The sequence below is a fragment of the Echinops telfairi genome, unplaced genomic scaffold (assembly GCF_000313985.2).
Source record: "Echinops telfairi isolate 266 unplaced genomic scaffold, ASM31398v2 ScPeMD7_29;HRSCAF=101, whole genome shotgun sequence".
Classification (NCBI taxonomy): domain Eukaryota; kingdom Metazoa; phylum Chordata; class Mammalia; order Afrosoricida; family Tenrecidae; genus Echinops; species Echinops telfairi.
Genome location: NW_022103926.1, coordinates 8,443,556 through 8,461,429, shown reverse-complemented (window position 1 = coordinate 8,461,429; position 17,874 = coordinate 8,443,556). Strand labels below are relative to the sequence as shown.

Genomic DNA, 17,874 nt, shown 5'->3' with positions numbered 1-17,874 from the left:
TGTCTTTACTTATACATACATACATGCAGAAATTCACCTACCTTTATATATGTACATATATGAATATCCCTATTTATACCTGTGGACATAATTTTCACTCCCCAGTTGTTTTCTCTCTTTATTTTTCTTTTCCTCCACTCCACTATCATGTTCGTCCACCATTTACTTCTCCACAATTGCTCTCAGGTGCCTCTCACTTGATCAAACATCACCAGGGACCCTACACCCTCCTCGCCTTCAGTTGTAGGTCCCTTGCTGTTCCCCTGTTCCTGATAGATTGGATCACTGCTCCTCCCTCCAATACCCACCACCACCCAAATGTCAGTCCCATTGCTGTCTTCTTGAGATTGCTTGTCTGGTCTATCGTATGTAAGTAGATTTCGATAATAACAACAACAACAACAACAACAATAACAACACTTTAAACCGTATAAGTAGTTCCAGGTCTACCTGCTGACCTTTGTGTCCATCCCCAACCTGTTCAGATGAGGTGCCGAGCACTGGGCCCAGTGTCAGGAGTCTACTCTTGAGATTCCTCAGAACTTCATGGCTTCATCCCCGTTGCTGGTCTGTTGTGCTCCCCTCCTGCTTTGCCCCCATGTGGGGAGCTCACACCAGTTACACTCCCCACACTGTATCTACAGTACTGTTCAGCTGTTTTTGAACTGAGTCAAAACAGATGTGTTCTTCCATAGGTTTATAAATGTGGTTACTGGTCTCATTCAGCCGGACTGCGCTCGCAGGTGGTTGACTCTGTATGATCTGACCATTTTGTGATATCCTCTCTCAGTTCACTTCTCTTATTCCCTCCATGTTGGATTCAGGGAAGTCCGTGGGTCCCCCTTAGGCCCTTGTGATGTCTTATGGGAGTGACCCATATCCAGAATTTACAAACTTTTCTCTTAATTTTTAATCCCATGTGGGGGCACTATTGCTTCTCCACAGAGCATTCCAAAAGACCCCTTGATATGTGGGCGGGTCCTATCTCTCAGATGGTCTTTTCTGAGAGGGAAACGTTTTAACCACAGCAATGTAAAGAAGCAAAGCAATTGGCTCAGTGATTTTCCTTCTTTACAGCCCACGGTGCTTCCTATCTAACCACTGCCCAAGCTTATGCTTCGCAATCCTGATGGGTAACTCCAGTCACAATCTGAACACTTTGAGAATTTAGGTTGGACCTTCCCAATAAGCACCCTAGAGTTCTTTTAGCCAGAGAACCCCAAATAGCAGTTGTCATGACTTCTGGTTTAATTACAGCTGTTAGGTTTTCTTCGTCACTCTGATGAATAACTCCAGTATCTGGAGCATCCTGGTTAAATCTCCCTGATAAGCACTGCACTGCTTTCTAAGCAGTGGTTCCTGATTTTGGGATTTAACGTCCTGCTGTGGGAGATCTTGATCCCTTTATTGGCTCATTCAACAGTATTGTAAGGAGACTAAGGACAGGGCTTTGCAAGTTTGATGAGGGCCGGCCTCTTGCTGCGAGGCTGGGTGGCACCCGTGAATGATGTGGTTGAGGTTTAAGGATTGTGGGCTGAGTTAGGCAGACGCTGGGCCTTCCATGTTCTGCTGGGCAGGGTGTGGAGCACACTGCACCCGCTCGCTCCCTGCTGAGTAGTATTTGCTAACAGGACTCCGTTACTGTTGACTCTCCAGGGGCCATTATGTGCCCAGTGATTGCCCTTCATGCAGTGAGGGCAAAGTGTGGGTTCTTTCAAATCCGATCTTCGTGGTGCTGGCCCTTGCTGTAGTGTGGGACAGTCTGCTTCTCACAGGTTGGCTGATCTGCCTGCACTCCAGATGTTCTTGTTATCCTTTTATCGGGGGCTCTTACAGCTCTAAAAACAGCCCAAACATCCACGTGCCAAGCACATTTGTGCATAGATTGCCATCATGCTTTTCAAAACATTTTCATTTTGCTTGAGCCCTTGGTATTGACTCCTCATTTCCCCCCTCCATTGCCCCCGCCTTCCTTATAACCCTTAATAAATTATAAATTACTATTATTTTCATATCTTCTACCATCTGCTGTCTCCCTGCACCCATGTTTCTGTTGTAGGTCTCCCTGGGTGGGGTGGACGTTGTGGTTATACATCCATCATTGTGATAGGTTCCCCTTTTCTCCTCCCATTTCCGCTCCTACCCTCATGGTATCACTACTCCCATTATTTTTTCCTGAAGGGTTTATATCACCTGGAATCTGTGTTTTGAGAGCTGTTATCTGTACCACCAGTGTACATGCTCTGGTGTAGCCAGATTTGTAAGGTAGGACTGGGGTCATGATAGTGTGTGTTTGGGGGGACGGAGAACTAGAGGAATGGTGTGTGTGTCATCGGTGCTATACTGCTCCCTGGCTGAATCATCCTTCCCTTGTGACCCTTCTGTCAGTGGAGGTCCAATTATCTACAGATGGGCTTTGGCTATCCTCTCCAGTGCACCCACACCTAGTTCATTCACATTGATATGATTGTTCTGTTTGTGTCTTCTGATGCCTGATACCTGATTCTGTTGACCCCTCATGATCACAAAGGCTGGCACCATGTGGACTTGGTTGCCTACCAGTTAGATGGCCGCTAGTTTAATCTTTAAGCCTTTAAGACTCCAGACATTGTATCTTTTAATAGCCAGGCACCATCAGCTTTCTTCACCACACGTGCTTATGCTTCCATTTTGTTTTCAGCGAACATGTCAGGGAAGGTGAGCATCACAGAATGCCAGAAAAGTAAGAGTCTTCCCAGACAAGGAACGGCTCAAAGAATTCGTAACAAGAAACCTAGCTCTACAAAAGATCCTTGACAACCCAGTATGGGCAGAATGTCAACACTCACCACGCTTAAATAAGAGACCATCACAAAGAACTACTCCACCCAGAGGGCAACAAAGAGAAAACAAGCCCCAGGGTAGCATTAGCTCAATGATGAAAATAATGCACGAATGACCCACACTCACACACAGCACACACTGATACGATAGGGAGGTAGGAAAACACCCAACACAAGAGGTACAAAATGACCTCACAGAGTCCACAAATGCATGTACCGACACTGAATATCAACGGACTGAATTCAGGCATTAAAAGGCAGAGGCTAGAAGACTGGCTTAGAAAATAGCCCATCAATCTGCTGCCTAGAGGACACACTTCTCAAGATTACACACAAAAACAGGCTGAGAATTAAAGGCTGGAGAAAAATATACCAAGCAAATGGCAACTCAAATAAAGGAGGGCTTACGAGTTAGTTAAAGTTTACTGTGCCAACCTGGCCAGATAAACACATGTGGGGTTAATTGAAGGGCAGAGAGATAAATGGCTCACTGAGCCTCACCTTTTGAGTTCTCGGGTCTCTTGCTTTGTGATGGTCAGATCAGGGTGCAGCTGACGTAGCCAGTTCCCTGCTTCAGCTGGCAAGGCTCACTTACTGCAAGACACCCCTGAGGAGAAGCCACATGGACCTACCCCAATGCAGCCCTGGGTGCTGGAGCAGCCGTGTGGAGACCTCTGCCGGCGCTGACATGTTTACACATTCACTGACTCGGCTTTCCTCCTTCAGTCAGCGTCACAGTGTGTTTTTTGTGAGATGGAGGAGGACTTTGTGGATTGGTGTTGGACATATGGGATAATGTTGGACTTGTGGGCCTGGACAGCACTGGGTTGGGATGTTTTCCTGATGTGCACTTAACCTTTCTATAAAACTCTCTCTTATATGTGCATTTCTGTGGATTTGTTTCTCTAAAGTCCCAGACTAGCATAGGTTGTGTGTTAGACAGGGTTCTCTAGAGAGATAAAACCAAATTGCTGATAAGTTAATATATTTATGTATAAAGATAATTAGATATATAACAAGAAATGAACTGTTAAATCATATATAGATAAATATATAATACAAGAAATGTGTCACAGATCTCTCTCCCGGCCAAGTTAATCAGGGTAAGATTTACCACTGGTTTAAAGAGCGTCTGTCCTTCAGGACCCGGAGGCTCTTGCCACTTTGCCACGCCTGTTCTTGGTCAACTTCTCCTGTACCTTCCACGGTGAAACTAGTCAATGGCTCATGACTGAGTCAGCTCCCGAATCTAAAAGTCCTGAAAATTCTTTCCCTTTAATCATTAACTCCATAAATGGACACTCTCGTTTATCCATGATAGCCTTCCAGAAGATCCCATGACCCAAGGGTGGACCTAAATTCTCTGGATTTTCTCCCTGATTGGTGCTGTTTCTCTTCACAGGGATATGGGATGCTAAGAGTAATTGTCCTATGCAGTCTCCCCCTTTTAGAAAAATTATTTTATTGGGGGCTCTTATAGCTCTTATCTCAACCTATACATACATCCATTGTGTGAAACACATCTGTACATATGTCATCATCAACCCTTTCAAAACATTCTCCTTCCAACTGAGCCGGGTATCACCTCCTCATTCCACCCCCCTGTGTCCCCTTGGTCATTTATATATTTTGTTTCCCTGTCTTACACTGACTGCTCTGTCTCCCATCACCCACTCTTCTGCTGTCCCCCCCTGGGAGGACGGCCATAGGTCGATCATTGTGATCAATTCTCCCTTGCTCAACACCCCCCTTCCCCTACACTCATAAGTATACTCGCTCGCCTTATTGGTCCCAAGGAGTCCATCTGCAATGGATTATCTGTGTTTAAACTCTTATCTGTACTAGTGTACATCCTCTGGTCCAGCCAGATTTGTAAGATAGAGTGGGGTCATGATAGTGGGAGGGGGTGGAGGAAGCACTAAAGAACTAGAGGAAGGCTGTGTGTCCCATCGGTGCTATGTTGCACCCTGAATGTCTTGTCTCTTCCTTGTGGCCCTTCTGACAGGGGTGTCCAATGGACTATTGATGGGCTTTGAGTCTCCACTATGCCCTCACCCTCATTCACATCCATATGATTGAATATCATTTTGCTTTGTGTCTTTGATGCCTGATACTTGATCCCATCGACACCTCATGATCACACAGGCTGATGTGCTTCTTCCATGTGGGCTTTGTTGCTTCTCAGCTAGATGGCGGTTTTTTACCTTCAAGCATTTAAGACCCCCAGAGGCTATGTCTTTTGATAGCCGGGCACCATCAGCTTTCTTCACCACATTTGCTTTACCCATTTGTCTTCAGCGATCGTATCATAGAGGTGAGCACACAATGATACAATTTTTTGTTCTTTGATGCCTGATACCTGATCCTTTCGGCACCTGTCATCACACAGGTTCGTGTGCTTCTTCCATGTGGGCTTTGTTGTTTCTGAGCTAGATGGCCGCTTGTATACCTTCAAGCCTTTAAGACCCCAGATGCTATGTCTTTTGATAGCCGGGCACCATCAGCTTTCTTCACCACATTTGCTTATGCACCCATTTGTCTTCAGTGATCGTATCGGGAAGGTGAGCACCACAGAGTGCTGTGTTAGTAGAACAAAGTGTTCCTGGAGTTGAGGGAGTACTTGAATAGAGCCCCAATGCTCATCTGCTGCCATAATATGATCTAAATAAATATCTGTACGTAGATCTATTTCCCTATCATTATATAAAAATGTGTTTCCATCTAAATATGCCTATATTTAGACTCTAGAAATTTCCTTTGCCTCCCAGTTCTTTCCTCTATTTTCTTTTACTTTCCTCTGTCCCAGTATCATGTTCGGCCTTCACTCGGGTTCTGGTCATTCCTCTCGGCTACATTGCCCTTGATCAAGCCCCTCCAAGCATCCATGCCCTCCTCGCCATCAATTTTAGATCATTATTTTTCCTTTGTCCCTGGGTTTCCCCCTCCCCCATCTCTCCCTCTCCCTTGTCCCCCAAGAACCGTCGGTAGCAGTGTTCTCTCCTCCGGATTGTTCATCCCATCTATCTTGTCCAGATAGACATGCACAGGCAATAATAAACGCAAAAACAAAGCAGAGCAAAACATAACTAAGAAGACAAAAAAATAAATCAACAGGTTAATGTATTAGTTTGGGTACTCTAGAGAAAGAAATCCACAGAAACTCATGTAAAAGAGAGAGTTTTAAATAAAGGGCAAGTGCACATAAAGAAACCATCCCAACCCAGTGCTGCCCAAGCCCACAAGTCCAACATTAACCCATTAACCCATATGTCCAACACCAATCCACAAAGTCCTCCTCCATCTCACAAAACACACACTATGAAGCCAACTGCGGGAGGAAAGCCCAGTCAGTGAACATGTAAGCATCTCAGCGCTGGCAGGGGTCTCCACATAGCTGCTCCAGCACCCAGGGCTGCATCGGGGTAGGTCCATGCAGCTTCTCCTCAGGGATGTCTCCCAGAAAGTGAGCCTTGCCAGCTAAAGCAGGGAACTGACTAAATCAGCTGCATCCTGGTGCAACCATCACAAAGCAAGAGACCCAAGAACTAGAAAGGCGAGGCTCACTGAGCCATTTATCCCTCTGCCCTTCAATTAACCACACATGTGTTTATCGGCCAGGTTGACCCAATCAACTAACCACATCAACACCTGATACGACAAAACAAAACAAAAATTAAAAATAAAACACCAACAGCAAATAGATAAAAGCCCTCAAACAGTTCCAGGTGTGTCCACTGACCTTTGTGACTGTTTTCCAGTCCAGTCTGTTGGGGTGCCATGCCCTGGCCCCAAAGTCCACCTCTGGCATTCCTCGGGGACTTTGTTGCTTTGTTGCTGTACGCCCCTAGTGTTCCCCTGGCATGGTGGGGTCAGATCGGGCCTATCCCCCAGCCCCCGCCACGAGTGCTGTCCCACTCAGCACTATGTGTCCGTGAGGGACGTCGTCGTGTCTCGTGGTGGGGCCGGCCCTGTGATCCTCTCTGGGCCTTGGCCGCTCTCAGCTGGAATATGGTCCTCAGGGCTTGGTGGACCAGGGTGTGTTCCACTCTCTCTCCTTCCCTCTTCATTTACTGCACATGATCAGACACGCCCCTCTTCCTCCGCTGTAGCTTCAGCGCTGTCCTCTGAAGCGCATTCCTCTAGGGTGCAGGGTGAGGGTGCCCACGTAGTTGGGATTGGGGCCGGCCCCACAGGCCTCTCTAGTGGTTCCCTGCTTCATGCCTGTATGTTGGAGTCATGTCTAGCACACCGGGTTGGAGTCTGGTCCCTCTCCCACTCTCCTGTGGAGATATCAACAACACCCTCCCCTTGGGTGGGTTAGTGCTCTGTTCCCCGCTACCATCTATTTTTCGTGTGTTTGTTTTCCCCTCCTTTTAGTTTGCTGCCATTCGTATCCCTGGGTTGGGTTTGGCACCGGCCCTAGACCTGCAGTCTCCCTTTTTGTAAGCCCGTGGCCCATCAGACTTAACCACTGCCTCAGTTTCCCCTTCATAACACTGATCAATGACTCCAGTAACAACCTGAACACCCTGAGAATTTAGGTTCATTTTTCCAAATAAAAGCCTTATGGTTTCTTTAGGTAGCGGCCCCAAATTCCAGTTTTAATCATTTCTGGCAGATCGCCTGGAATAAGCTGAAATTCTTCTTGGCTACTCAACCCTATCCAAAAGCTTCCCCCGGCAGCATGAATGAGTAATAAAGCCAACTAGACTCCGATATATTGCATACTGGGCTCAGTAGCAATAGAGTCCCTCAGGCTCCTTTGGGGGGGGGCTCGGAGCACTCCCTGCTACAGGTCTCCCCACTGGGAAGTGCTCATCGGCAGGATTCCCTCACTGCTGAATCTCCAGGGACATGGATTCACCCAATGAGCTCCCTTCTTGCAATGAGGGCAAGGTCCCGGTTCTCTGGCACCTGGCCCCAGCCACCTCCCTCGTTCCAGCCCCACTCTCTCTTAGCTTCCCAGCTGTTTGGTGCACACTGCTGACATTCCTTTTAAAAATGACAGCCTTTCCCACGGCTAAAGTTGGCCATATCTGGGCTTCAGGGGTCCGCCTTGTATGCATCCGCCCCTACATTCCTGCACATTCTGAGATAATCAAGGAGTAAGCTCTGCTCCCAGAATGGGCGGGTCACAGATTGACAGGATGGATTTGAGTTCTCATAGGACAACATAAGAATGAGATTTTTCACTGCCCCTGAGTCTGCCACATGTTTGCGAACTGCATCCTGTCATCTGGAAACAAAACCTAGATAAGGCTCATCATTCTCTTGCTGCACTGAAGTGTAGTTGGGCCATCTGCCTCCTGGTGCTCTTATGTTCCCCCCAAGCCCGCACACAAACATCGCGTATCTGTGAGAATGCTTGTTTCGGTAACCTGCAATTGCACTGGCGGCTGGGTCACACTTTCGAAGTGTCAGACTTAAACTGCAAACACACAGTTTGAAAAACGACCGGCCTCTGTAAGGGAGATGGAGCCTCCTCCTCCTCCCAGACTCAACTGTGGGTTTTACGGGATTCCATCCTGCCTTCTGAAGCTGTTGCCATCTGAGAGCCAACTCTGGGGCAACTCACCATGGAGCCATGTGGAACATATGGCGGTGGGAACCCCTTTGCCCCTCCGCACCCCGTATCTGCCTTTCTGCTCTCCCGTGAAATCCTTGCCTCCATGTTTCCCTCAGCCTCCCTTCCTGTGATGAGAAGACCGGCACCCTATAGTTTGGGGGAACTCTGATCCCCAAAGCCTTGTTTCTTTTCAGTGGTTCGTTCCATGTCCCTGCCAGCAAAGTGCTGGGCACGAAAATCCGTTGGTCTCTGCAGGAGGCTGGTTCCCCGTGCTCTCTCCCCACTGACCCCAGACTCAGCCATTTCTTGCAGGGCAGCTGAACATGTGACTCCACGGACCTCACCAAATGGCTCCTCCCAGTGTCCACCGCCATGCTGTTGCAGGGCAGCGGAGCACATGGTTCCACCGACGTCGCCACGGGGGTGTCTAGTGCTCCAACCACGTGAGGTGGGGCAGGGACTTCGGGGCTGGCCCCACCCAGTTCGCACGGGTTTTGGCATGGGCTTTCCCAGAGATGCCCCCAATCTGTTTTCTCCTGCTCACAAGCAAGTCGTTTGGTCCTGTTTTGGTGTCTGACCTTGGCTTTGATTTGGTTCTCCTATCAGTTGGTTTTCCCTTTTGCCAAGCTTTGGCAAAAAGGCATTTGGAAGCAAGGCCACTAATTAACTGCTAGCCCTGATGTTTTGAGAGGTTTGAAGCACAACTACCTCCCTACCTTTGCCCTTTGACCATGTACAGTTTCGCTGGGACAGTGTGTGCCCAGCCAAGCATCCCAATTTCCCTAGAGTGGCTGAATGTACACTGAGCCAACTGACAGGTCTCCACCCCTACAAAGGTTGCCTAAAGGCCACTCACAGGCCAGTGGTTGCCTCTGAAGGCAATTAAAAGGCCACTCCAAGCAGTGTGTGCCACTTTCAGAGGTTCAGGTGAATTACTCTTACCAATAGCCCCCTCTGTTGGTCCTGTGAGGTCACCCAAGCTAGTGGCCTACAATGTCTTGCTTGCTCTCTAGAAAACAGTTGGGGCCCAGTTCACTGGCAGAGTCCGGTCCCCGACCCCCTCCCTCAAAGAGGGGCACCCGTTGGGGCACAAGATTCCCGGCACCTTAGGTGTAACGTGTGCTGGGACATCAAGTTATGACCTTGGGCACCAGGCTTTCTAACTCCTCTGTTGTTTGTTTTCTAGATGGTCTTTCAAGGTCTGTTCCCAGAGAGGGTACTTTGTGTACTGTGATCCGTTCTTTGGTCCAGATCTGACCCACAGGCGTTCCGTCAGTCCTGTAGATCACCTGAGCCGGTGACCCACACATCCCTCCCATGCTGTCTAGAAAGCTGTAGGGGACCAGTTTGCATGCAGAGACTTGGTGTCCTGCCCCCGCCGCCCCTCAAACAGAGGCGTCTGTTCAGGCTCGAGTTTCACGGCACCTCCGGTGCTGCGCACACTGGGACTTCAGATTATGACCTGTGTGCACCGGGCTCTTCCTCTTCCTGCTGTTTTTGCTTTCTAGATGGGCAATGGCGGGTCTGTGGCCAAGGGATCAGGGTTGCACTGCATCCTGTCTAACTGGCACAGATTTGGCCCACGATGGTAGAGAAATGAAGCTCGTGTCTTTCTGCAGCACCATCTGGCCTCAGTGCAATCTAGGGGATGGGGAATTCTGGCTGAAGAATGGCACGTTCCTTTCCAGCTAGAACCTCTCTGTAAAGGGATGGAGCAGCGGGCGGAGGTCTTATGTTAAAGCATTTGTCCTCTTGAGAAAGACCTTTGTTTTAAGTGTATCCAGGACCCTCTAATGCGGTGGTGCTCAACCTTCCTAATGCCACTATCCTTTTAACACAGTTCCTAATGTTGGGGTGATCCCCCCCCCACCATAAAATTATTTTTGTTGTTACCTCATAACTGTAATTTTGCTAATGTTATGAATCGGGTGACCTCTCTGCAAGGGTCATTTGACCCCCAAAGGTTGGGGGTCAACCCACAGGTTGAGAACCACTGCTCTAAGGGGCCCTGAAGCTGAAAGCCAGTCCTGGGGAGTTTGGACCCCGAGCAATTGACACACCTTTCACCTTAATTGAACTCAGGCAGATTAAGAGGGCCCTAGGCAGTTATTCAAACCATCCAGAACAGTGCATAGAGACCTTGCACAAATCACCCTACTCTATGACTTGGCTTGGAAGGATGTAATGTTCATTCTGGGACAGACTGTGACAGACTTTGGAAAAGAGCGCGTGCTGAAGGGAGTGAGGAAGTTTGCAGAAAGTTCTCAGGTGACGCATGACAAGTATGGATAGGAGGAACAGCTGTGCCTCCGGCTGACCCGGTCTGGGATTTTAATGATTCCAGTGACAAGTGGGCACAGGAGCATTTCCTGGTGTGTATCAAAAATGGACTAAAGTCAGGCTTTCACGGGAGCTGAAAGCCCAGTCTTTCTCCCGCAGAGCGGCTGGTGGTTTGAAACCCCCGACCACGTGGATCACAATCCAACGTATAACCATATAACCACTACACCCTCAGGGCCCCAATCAGTGTAACCCTTACAATATATCCAGTGTTACCACATTGCCGTTTCCCCACCACACTCACAGTCCCAGGTCCATTTGTGGAACATGGAAGGAGCGAGCGTCTTGCCTACCAGGGTTCAGCGTCCTTCTCCTGGACTCTGCACCCATGCAGCCTGGAAGAAAAGGGAATGAGGAGATGGATCCTGTCCAGAGAGTGGGCCTGCAGGCGGTGGGGAGCCGGCCCCAGACGAAGGTCGTTTCGCAGGCGCGAGATGCTCAGCGTAGGCCCCCTTGCTCCAGCCGCCCAGTCACAAAGTCCAGCTTCTGTCCAGGAGTGGGGTGGAGTTGAGACTGGCAGGGAGGGAACCTGGCCCTGTTGGCTATTGGCACAGAGAGCCCGCCCTGAGAACACGGGGCTTGGGGAGTGGCCGCCACTGCTGCTAAAGCCTGACTCTCCCAGGGCTGCATGCCAGAACTGTAGCCCCCACCATGGGCCTGGAGCTGTACCTGGACCTGCTGTCCCAGCCCTGCCGCGCTGCCTACATCTTCGCCAAGAAGAACCGCATCCCCTTCGAGCTGCGCACTGTGGACCTGCTCAAAGGTGGGGTGACACCGCCTCCTTCCTGAGCATCCCTTCACCCTAACGCCCCACAAATTCCCTTCCGCGAATCCCACCTCCCCAAGCGCCCATCACTTTCCCCCATCTTCCCTCCCCACCACTGAGGCCCTCCCAACCCCCAGCATCTAGGAGGTTACCCCAGCCAGGTGATCCTGCACCTCTCTAGTGCCCCCTGAGCATGGTCACCAATCCACAGATCACTGAGTTGCCTGAGAAGCCAGAGAAGGGCTGCGGGTCACTGCTGGCCCTTGGGGCTTTCTTGAGGATCATCTTTCCGAGGCAGGGTGCCGGGCCTTTCTTGCGAGGCCACACTGTGTAGATTCAAACGGCCCACCCTTTGGGTACCGGCTGCTGAGCACAAATAACCTCTCTGTCTTCCCACCCCCACGTCTGAGAGTCTGCACTGCCCTGGACACTTCAGGGCTCTGGTGGGAGGGAGGGTGGGGAGGGCAGGCAGGCACAGGGGCCCCTGACCTTCCATAACCCCCTCCTAGGCCAGCAAGTCAGCAAGCATTTCTCCAAGCTTAACAGCTTGCGGAAGGTGCCTGTCCTCAAGGATGATGACTTCGTCTTGACTGAAAGGTACTTCCCCCACACACATACACTCTCCTGCCCCTGGCCCTGCTGGCTCCTGCCTCTGCCCCAGCCCCCTCTCCTCTCCAGCCTTGTCTCCTGGAATCAGGCTCTCCCTGGCCTCAGTGAGTGACCCCAGAAGAGAGGATGATGGGATAGACCAGGGGTGGGGGCGCGGGGGTGTCTGTGACAAGTAGGTGGGAAAATAGAATGGAAAATGTCCCTCCTACTTTATAAAGCCCCCTTGGCATCAGCCGAGAGCAGGTGGGACAACTCAAGGCTGCCCAGGGCTCTGTCCTCATCCCATGGAGTGGGCCATGAGGAGCACAGGACGCCCATCCCTCTCCCAGGCCTCTCCTAGGATACAGCCCTCTTGATGGCTTCCCTGAGCACCCACTGTGTGGGTGCTATGTTGGTCTGGGCAGGAGCCCCTCCCCCACTGAGCCTCCTCAGAAGCCTGGGTGCAGAAGGGAGGTCAAGGGCCACTGCTTCACACTCACTATTGGGATATTGAGGTGCTGGTAAGGGCAAAGCAAAAAGTGGACCCCAGATAAGAGGGGTGTCAGGTGAGCCAGTCCCTAACAAATCATCACAGGCTCGGCAGGCGCTTTTGCACAGCGATAATGAGGAAAGATGATAGTAACGTCATAGAGAATAAGAGATAGAAGAGAGAATGAAATAAAGGAGCCAGACATATTTCATGGTAGCATGCTCACCTCAGCCCCGCTTGGTGGTCCACATGGGGATGTGAAATGGGGGAATTGCAGGAGTAAGCAAGAGAGGTTGATTACTAACCAAGGCTTATATATCTCTGGGGGGGCGTACAAGCCCCCTAAGTACAGGTCAAGACATACGTCACAGAAAAGGTTGTGCTATAGGTAATACAGTAATGAGGGGGTGATCTAGGGGAATGCGCACAATAGGAAGGGGAGGGATTGGGGGTACACATGTGACAGATCCTAGATTCATGATGGCTGCCTAACCTTGATTGCCCTTGAGCTGGAGACTTGATTTAGCTTAAGCTTTCAGGGGAAAGCAATCCATTGTGCTCAACAGCAGGGAGAGAGTCCCACCTGTGGTGGGGCCAGACAGTAGTCTGGTGGCTGAATGCCTTCAGGGAGGATATCTCTAAGCATTTGACCTCCCACCATGTGCTGGCAAAGAGACTGTCATGTTCGGCATATCTTTGGGGGAGATAAAACTGGGGAACAGTCTTTTTATATCCCACAGAGGGGCAGGTAGGGTGGGGAGGAGGAAATGGGGGGGGTATCAAGGGCAGAGTCAAGGCCTAGGGTCGGGAGGATGGCTTAGGGCCGGAGCCAGGTCCTCACAGCAGTGTCCTTGCTTCAGCATGACCATCCAGATCTACCTGAGCCAAAAGTACCAGGCAGAGGACCATTGGTACCTCAGGTAAGCATAGATGAGGCAGGCAGGTCAGTAAGTCTCCTCCTAGAGACTGGGGCCACCTACTGTGTCCTTACCTCCTCTGGACCCCTGGCACCACGCACTTGCACCATCATGAGAGTCTCAGGAAAGCCTATAGTCAAACACTTTACGGAACCCTTAAGGTGCCTCTGGGACAACCTTTACCACTCTCATAGCTTTCTAGTAGTCCCGGAATGTCCAGGCGCTCTCTAGTCCGAGATGGATTGTCTAAGCTACACACCTACATGCTCATAGGGCTTCATCCTAGTCCCACGATAGCTTTCCAAACGTGCCTTACCGAAGAGGAGCTACTAAATCCCATACAGGGACAGTGGGAAAGTGCTGGATGTCCCTGCCCAGACTTTAAACCCAGACTTTAATTAGCACCCTTAATCCAGCTACATTACTCCCTGACCCTGGGGAGGACTCTGAACCCCCTATTCCTGCTTTGAGCTACTGTCTACTAATAACCTGCCTTGGCCAGACCGTAAAGGCCAGCCACGTGCTGTAGCAGACTGTCTGTTTCTCTGATGGCAGCAGCTTTGTGACCAAGGGATTGTGCCAGGTCAGTTATGCCACACGGTTTCTTGTCAGAACTGTGTCCATTCTGTAACACCTTTGGTCATGGTAGTCCAGTTAACCTGATAGCTTTGTGATACGCTCAGAAGGGTTGACCATTTTTAGAAAGCCAGCAAACCAACACAAAACCTACTGCGATATGCATAGGACACAATCTCGTTTGCTGCAAGTGAGGAGGACTTGAAGCCCTTGCTGATGAAGATAACGGACTGCAGCCTGCAGTGTGCATTATAACTCAATGTACAAAAACCCCACCCAAATCCTCCCAACGGGACAAGACAAATGGGGAAAACACTGACGTTGTCAAGAATTCTGTCTCGCGTGGATCCACAATCAGTGCTCTTGGGAGCAGCAGTCAAGAGATCAAATGACGCATTGCAGTGGATCAATCTGCTGGCTAAGGACCTCTTTAGAGTCTTGACAAGCAAAGATGTTTCTTTGAGGACTGAGGTGCACCTTAGCGAAGTCATGGTATCTTCTATTGCCTCGTGTGTATGTAAAAGTTGAGTTGAATAAAAAAGAGTGAAGAATTGGTGCATTTGCATTGTGATTCTGGAGGGAAAAAGTAAACGTACCATGGATTTGGAAGTACCGCGGACTGCTAAAAAGACATACAAACCTGCCTTGGAAGAAGTCCAGACGGAATGCTCCGTAGAAACAAGGCGGGGAGCCTTCACCACATGTACTTTGGACATATTGCCAGGAGAGACCAGACCCTGGTGAAGGACCTCATGTTTGGTCATGTGGTAGGCAGGGAAAAGAGGAAGGCCCTGGATGAGATGGGTTGACACGGTGGCTGCAACAACAATGGGCTCAAAGGTAGCAACCATGATAAGGGCGGCTCAGGACCGGTAGTGTTTCCTTGTGTTGTCCTTAGGGATAATGTGACTTGTAATTGACCGGATGGAACCTAAGAACAGCACCAATCTAACTAGGAGGTCGGTTAGCATCAGGATATGAATGGTTTCGGTACCCCCTCTTTCAAATTATAAAATGATACCCTCCCCCCCAACAGAAACTCTGCTGTCTGTCAGCTGGCTTATGCAGGAAGCAATATTGCACCCCAGTCTGTAAATGCCCCCCGCCCAGTGAAATAGAATGATGTTTCTCAGATTGGTCCTCAGTCCGGTTTTCAGTCCTTTGGTGCCTATGCAGGGCGTCTCCCCGTCTTGGGGCTGAGCCCAAACCTTCCCAATGCCATGGGGTCACTTCCAACTCAGAGTGACACAGGATGTCACCTGCGAAGGTGGAGTCCTTGCCCTTGAACGGTGCCGCCTGATCTAGAATCGCTTTGAACCAGACAGAAGGACAGGCACCAGAAGTTCAGGCAGCACACAGAAGAGGACATGGAACGGTGTCAGAAGGATCTTGGCTCCAAGCAGTGAACGTCAGAAAGAGGTTTCCTTGTGTGTCATGGGCTATGCCAAGGCATTCGACTGTGTGGACCATAATACCCTGTGGATGGCCTGGAGAAGAAGGGGAATTCCAGGACACTTCATTGTGCTTGTCTGGAACGTGTACATGGATCAAGAGGCAGTTGTGTGACCCCAACAGTTGTGAGGGGGGCACAGGACCACGCAGTGTTTCGTTGTGTGGTGCATAGCGTCGCTAGGGGGTGGGGCCCACTCCATGGCACCACCGTCTCAGCAGACACTCCCAGAAACAACTAAAGCGATAAGTTGTTGTTGTTGCTGCGGCGGCGGCTGCTGTCCGGTGCCCTGGACTCGGCTCTGACCTTGGTGGAATGCAGCCGGTTCACACTGGTTAGACAGAAACGATTCCTGGATTTGTGTGGACTTCTGCAAACCAGTGGTTAAAATGGCTCTTATCAGGGTACTCCCTGAGGTGGGCCCCCTGTGTAGACATTACAAGTTTATATGCCTTCCTCCTTTTTAACATTCATCCTTGCAGCAGCGTATTCTTTTTTTTTTTTTTTACATCTTTTTTTTTGGGGCTCATACAATTCTTATCGCGATCCATCCATCCATCCATCCATCCGTTGTGTCAAGCACACTTGTACAATTTTGCCATCATCATTCTCAAAACATTTGCTTTCTTCTTGTGCCCTTAATATCAGCTTCTCATTTTCCCCCTTCCCTCCCCAGGGCCCCTCCCTTGTGAACCCTTCATAATTTATTATTATTTTGTCATATTTTACACCGTCCTAGGTCTCCCTTCACCCACTTTTCTGTTGTCCATCCCCAGGGAGGAGGTGATATGTAGATGATTGTAATCGGTTCCCCCTCTCTACCTCACACTCGCTCCACCCTCCAGGCATCGCCACTCTCACCACTGGTCCTGAAGGGGTCATCTGTCCTAGATTCCCTGTGTTTCCAGTTCCTATCGGTACCAGTGTACATCCTCTGGTCTAGGCAGATTTGTAAGGTAGGATTGGGATCATGATAGTGGGGGGAGGAAGCATTAAAGAATTAGAGGAAAGTTATGTTTCATCGTTGCTACACTGCATCCTGACTGGCTCATCTCCTCCCCATGACCCTTCAGTAAGGGGGTGTCCATTTGCCTACAGATGGGCTTTGGGTCACCACTCTGCACTCCCCCTCATTTACAATGATATGATTTTTTTGTTCCTTGACGCCTGATACCTGATCCCTTCAACACCTCGTGATCACACAGGCTGGTGTGCTTCTTCCATGAGGGCTTTGTTGCTTCTAAGCTAGATGGCTGCTTGTTTATCTTCGAGCCTTTAAGACTCCTGACGCTATATCTTTTGATAGCCTGGGCAGCAGTGTATTCTAAGCACCTGCAGTAATGTTTATTCCATCCATATGTCCAATAACTTAGACAAAACTGTGTTTATAATATTTCCTTATTCATTTCATACAACCCATTAGACTTTTGATGAGATGCCACATGTTCATCCCCTGGGTTTGTTACTTCAGTAAACAAACATTCAACCTAAAGAGAAAAAGTGCCAAGCCACCACACGGTCATCCTTTCAGCTTTGTGATGCCCCAAAGCCCCCATGGGATACTACGAATGGATTACGCTGTCACTGAGAGTGATCCAAGAGCCGAAATATCCTTCGAACAACTGCTGTAAGTTCAGCAGGAATGGAAAGGTCGTTTGCAAGGATGAACAGTAGGCAGCGAACCGGCTGTTAAATTATTCGAACCTTCTCTCTGGTTCTAGCCATAGGGACCCTGTGACGACACCCACCACCGGCCCTGCACCAGCCTCCCAGTGTTCCTGTGCTCGAGCCCATGTGGCAGCCGCGGCTAGCCCACACCCTTCAGGCCTTCCTCCCTTCCACCTCCTTTACTTACCGAGCATGCCACCTGCTCCAGGGACTGGCCTTTCCTGGCAGCGTGTCCAAAGTACGAGAGACTGAGTCTTGCCGCCCTTCCCCGTCAGGATCATGAGGCCGGACTTCTTCCAGGACAGACCTGGTTGGCCTTTCGGCGGTCCATGGCACTTCCAATCGTCATCACCGGCACCACAAACCAAATGCACCAAATCGCTTTGGGTGATGATGTCCACCAGGTTTTCCTGCTTACTCACTACAGATGACACACAGGTGGGCAGGGAGCGGCGGTTCACTTCGACAACACGCGCAAACTCACTGCCGTCAGTCAATTCAGACTCACGCTGACCCTGCTGGGCAGAGTGTAACTGCCCCCGTGTGTGTCTGATTCTGTAACTCTTTCCCCGGGTAGAAAGCCTCATCTTTCTTCTGAGAAGCAGCTGGTGGTTTTGAACTGATGACCTTGCATTTAGCAGCCCAGTGGGGTGTGGGGAGAGGAGGGTCCCCAACAAATCATCACAGGTCC

The 17,874-nt window shown here is 50.0% G+C and overlaps 2 protein-coding genes across 5 annotated transcripts in view; one reads left to right on the top strand and one right to left on the bottom strand.

Moving 5' to 3' along the window:
* LOC101663684 (glutathione S-transferase theta-2-like) overlaps positions 1-11,193 on the bottom strand; it is a 15,889-nt gene extending 4,696 nt beyond the window's left edge. Inside the window, exon 1 of one of the 2 annotated variants that reach the window (XM_045289637.1) lies at positions 10,973-11,193. The gene's annotated coding sequence lies outside the window, so the exon portion shown is untranslated. The remainder of the gene's footprint in view (positions 1-10,972) is intronic. The other variant, XM_004716338.2, reaches the window with a different exon arrangement.
* Positions 11,194-11,327: 134 nt separating this feature from the next.
* Positions 11,328-17,874, top strand: part of LOC123521630 (glutathione S-transferase theta-1-like) — a 23,993-nt gene continuing 17,446 nt past the window's right edge. For 2 of the 3 annotated variants that reach the window (XM_045289642.1, XM_045289640.1), the window contains exons 1-2: positions 11,328-11,491; positions 12,004-12,091. In XM_045289642.1, coding sequence (XP_045145577.1) covers positions 11,380-11,491; positions 12,004-12,091 — 200 coding nt within the window. In that variant the 5' untranslated portion in view covers positions 11,328-11,379. The remainder of the gene's footprint in view (positions 11,492-12,003; positions 12,092-17,874) is intronic. The other variant, XM_045289641.1, reaches the window with a different exon arrangement.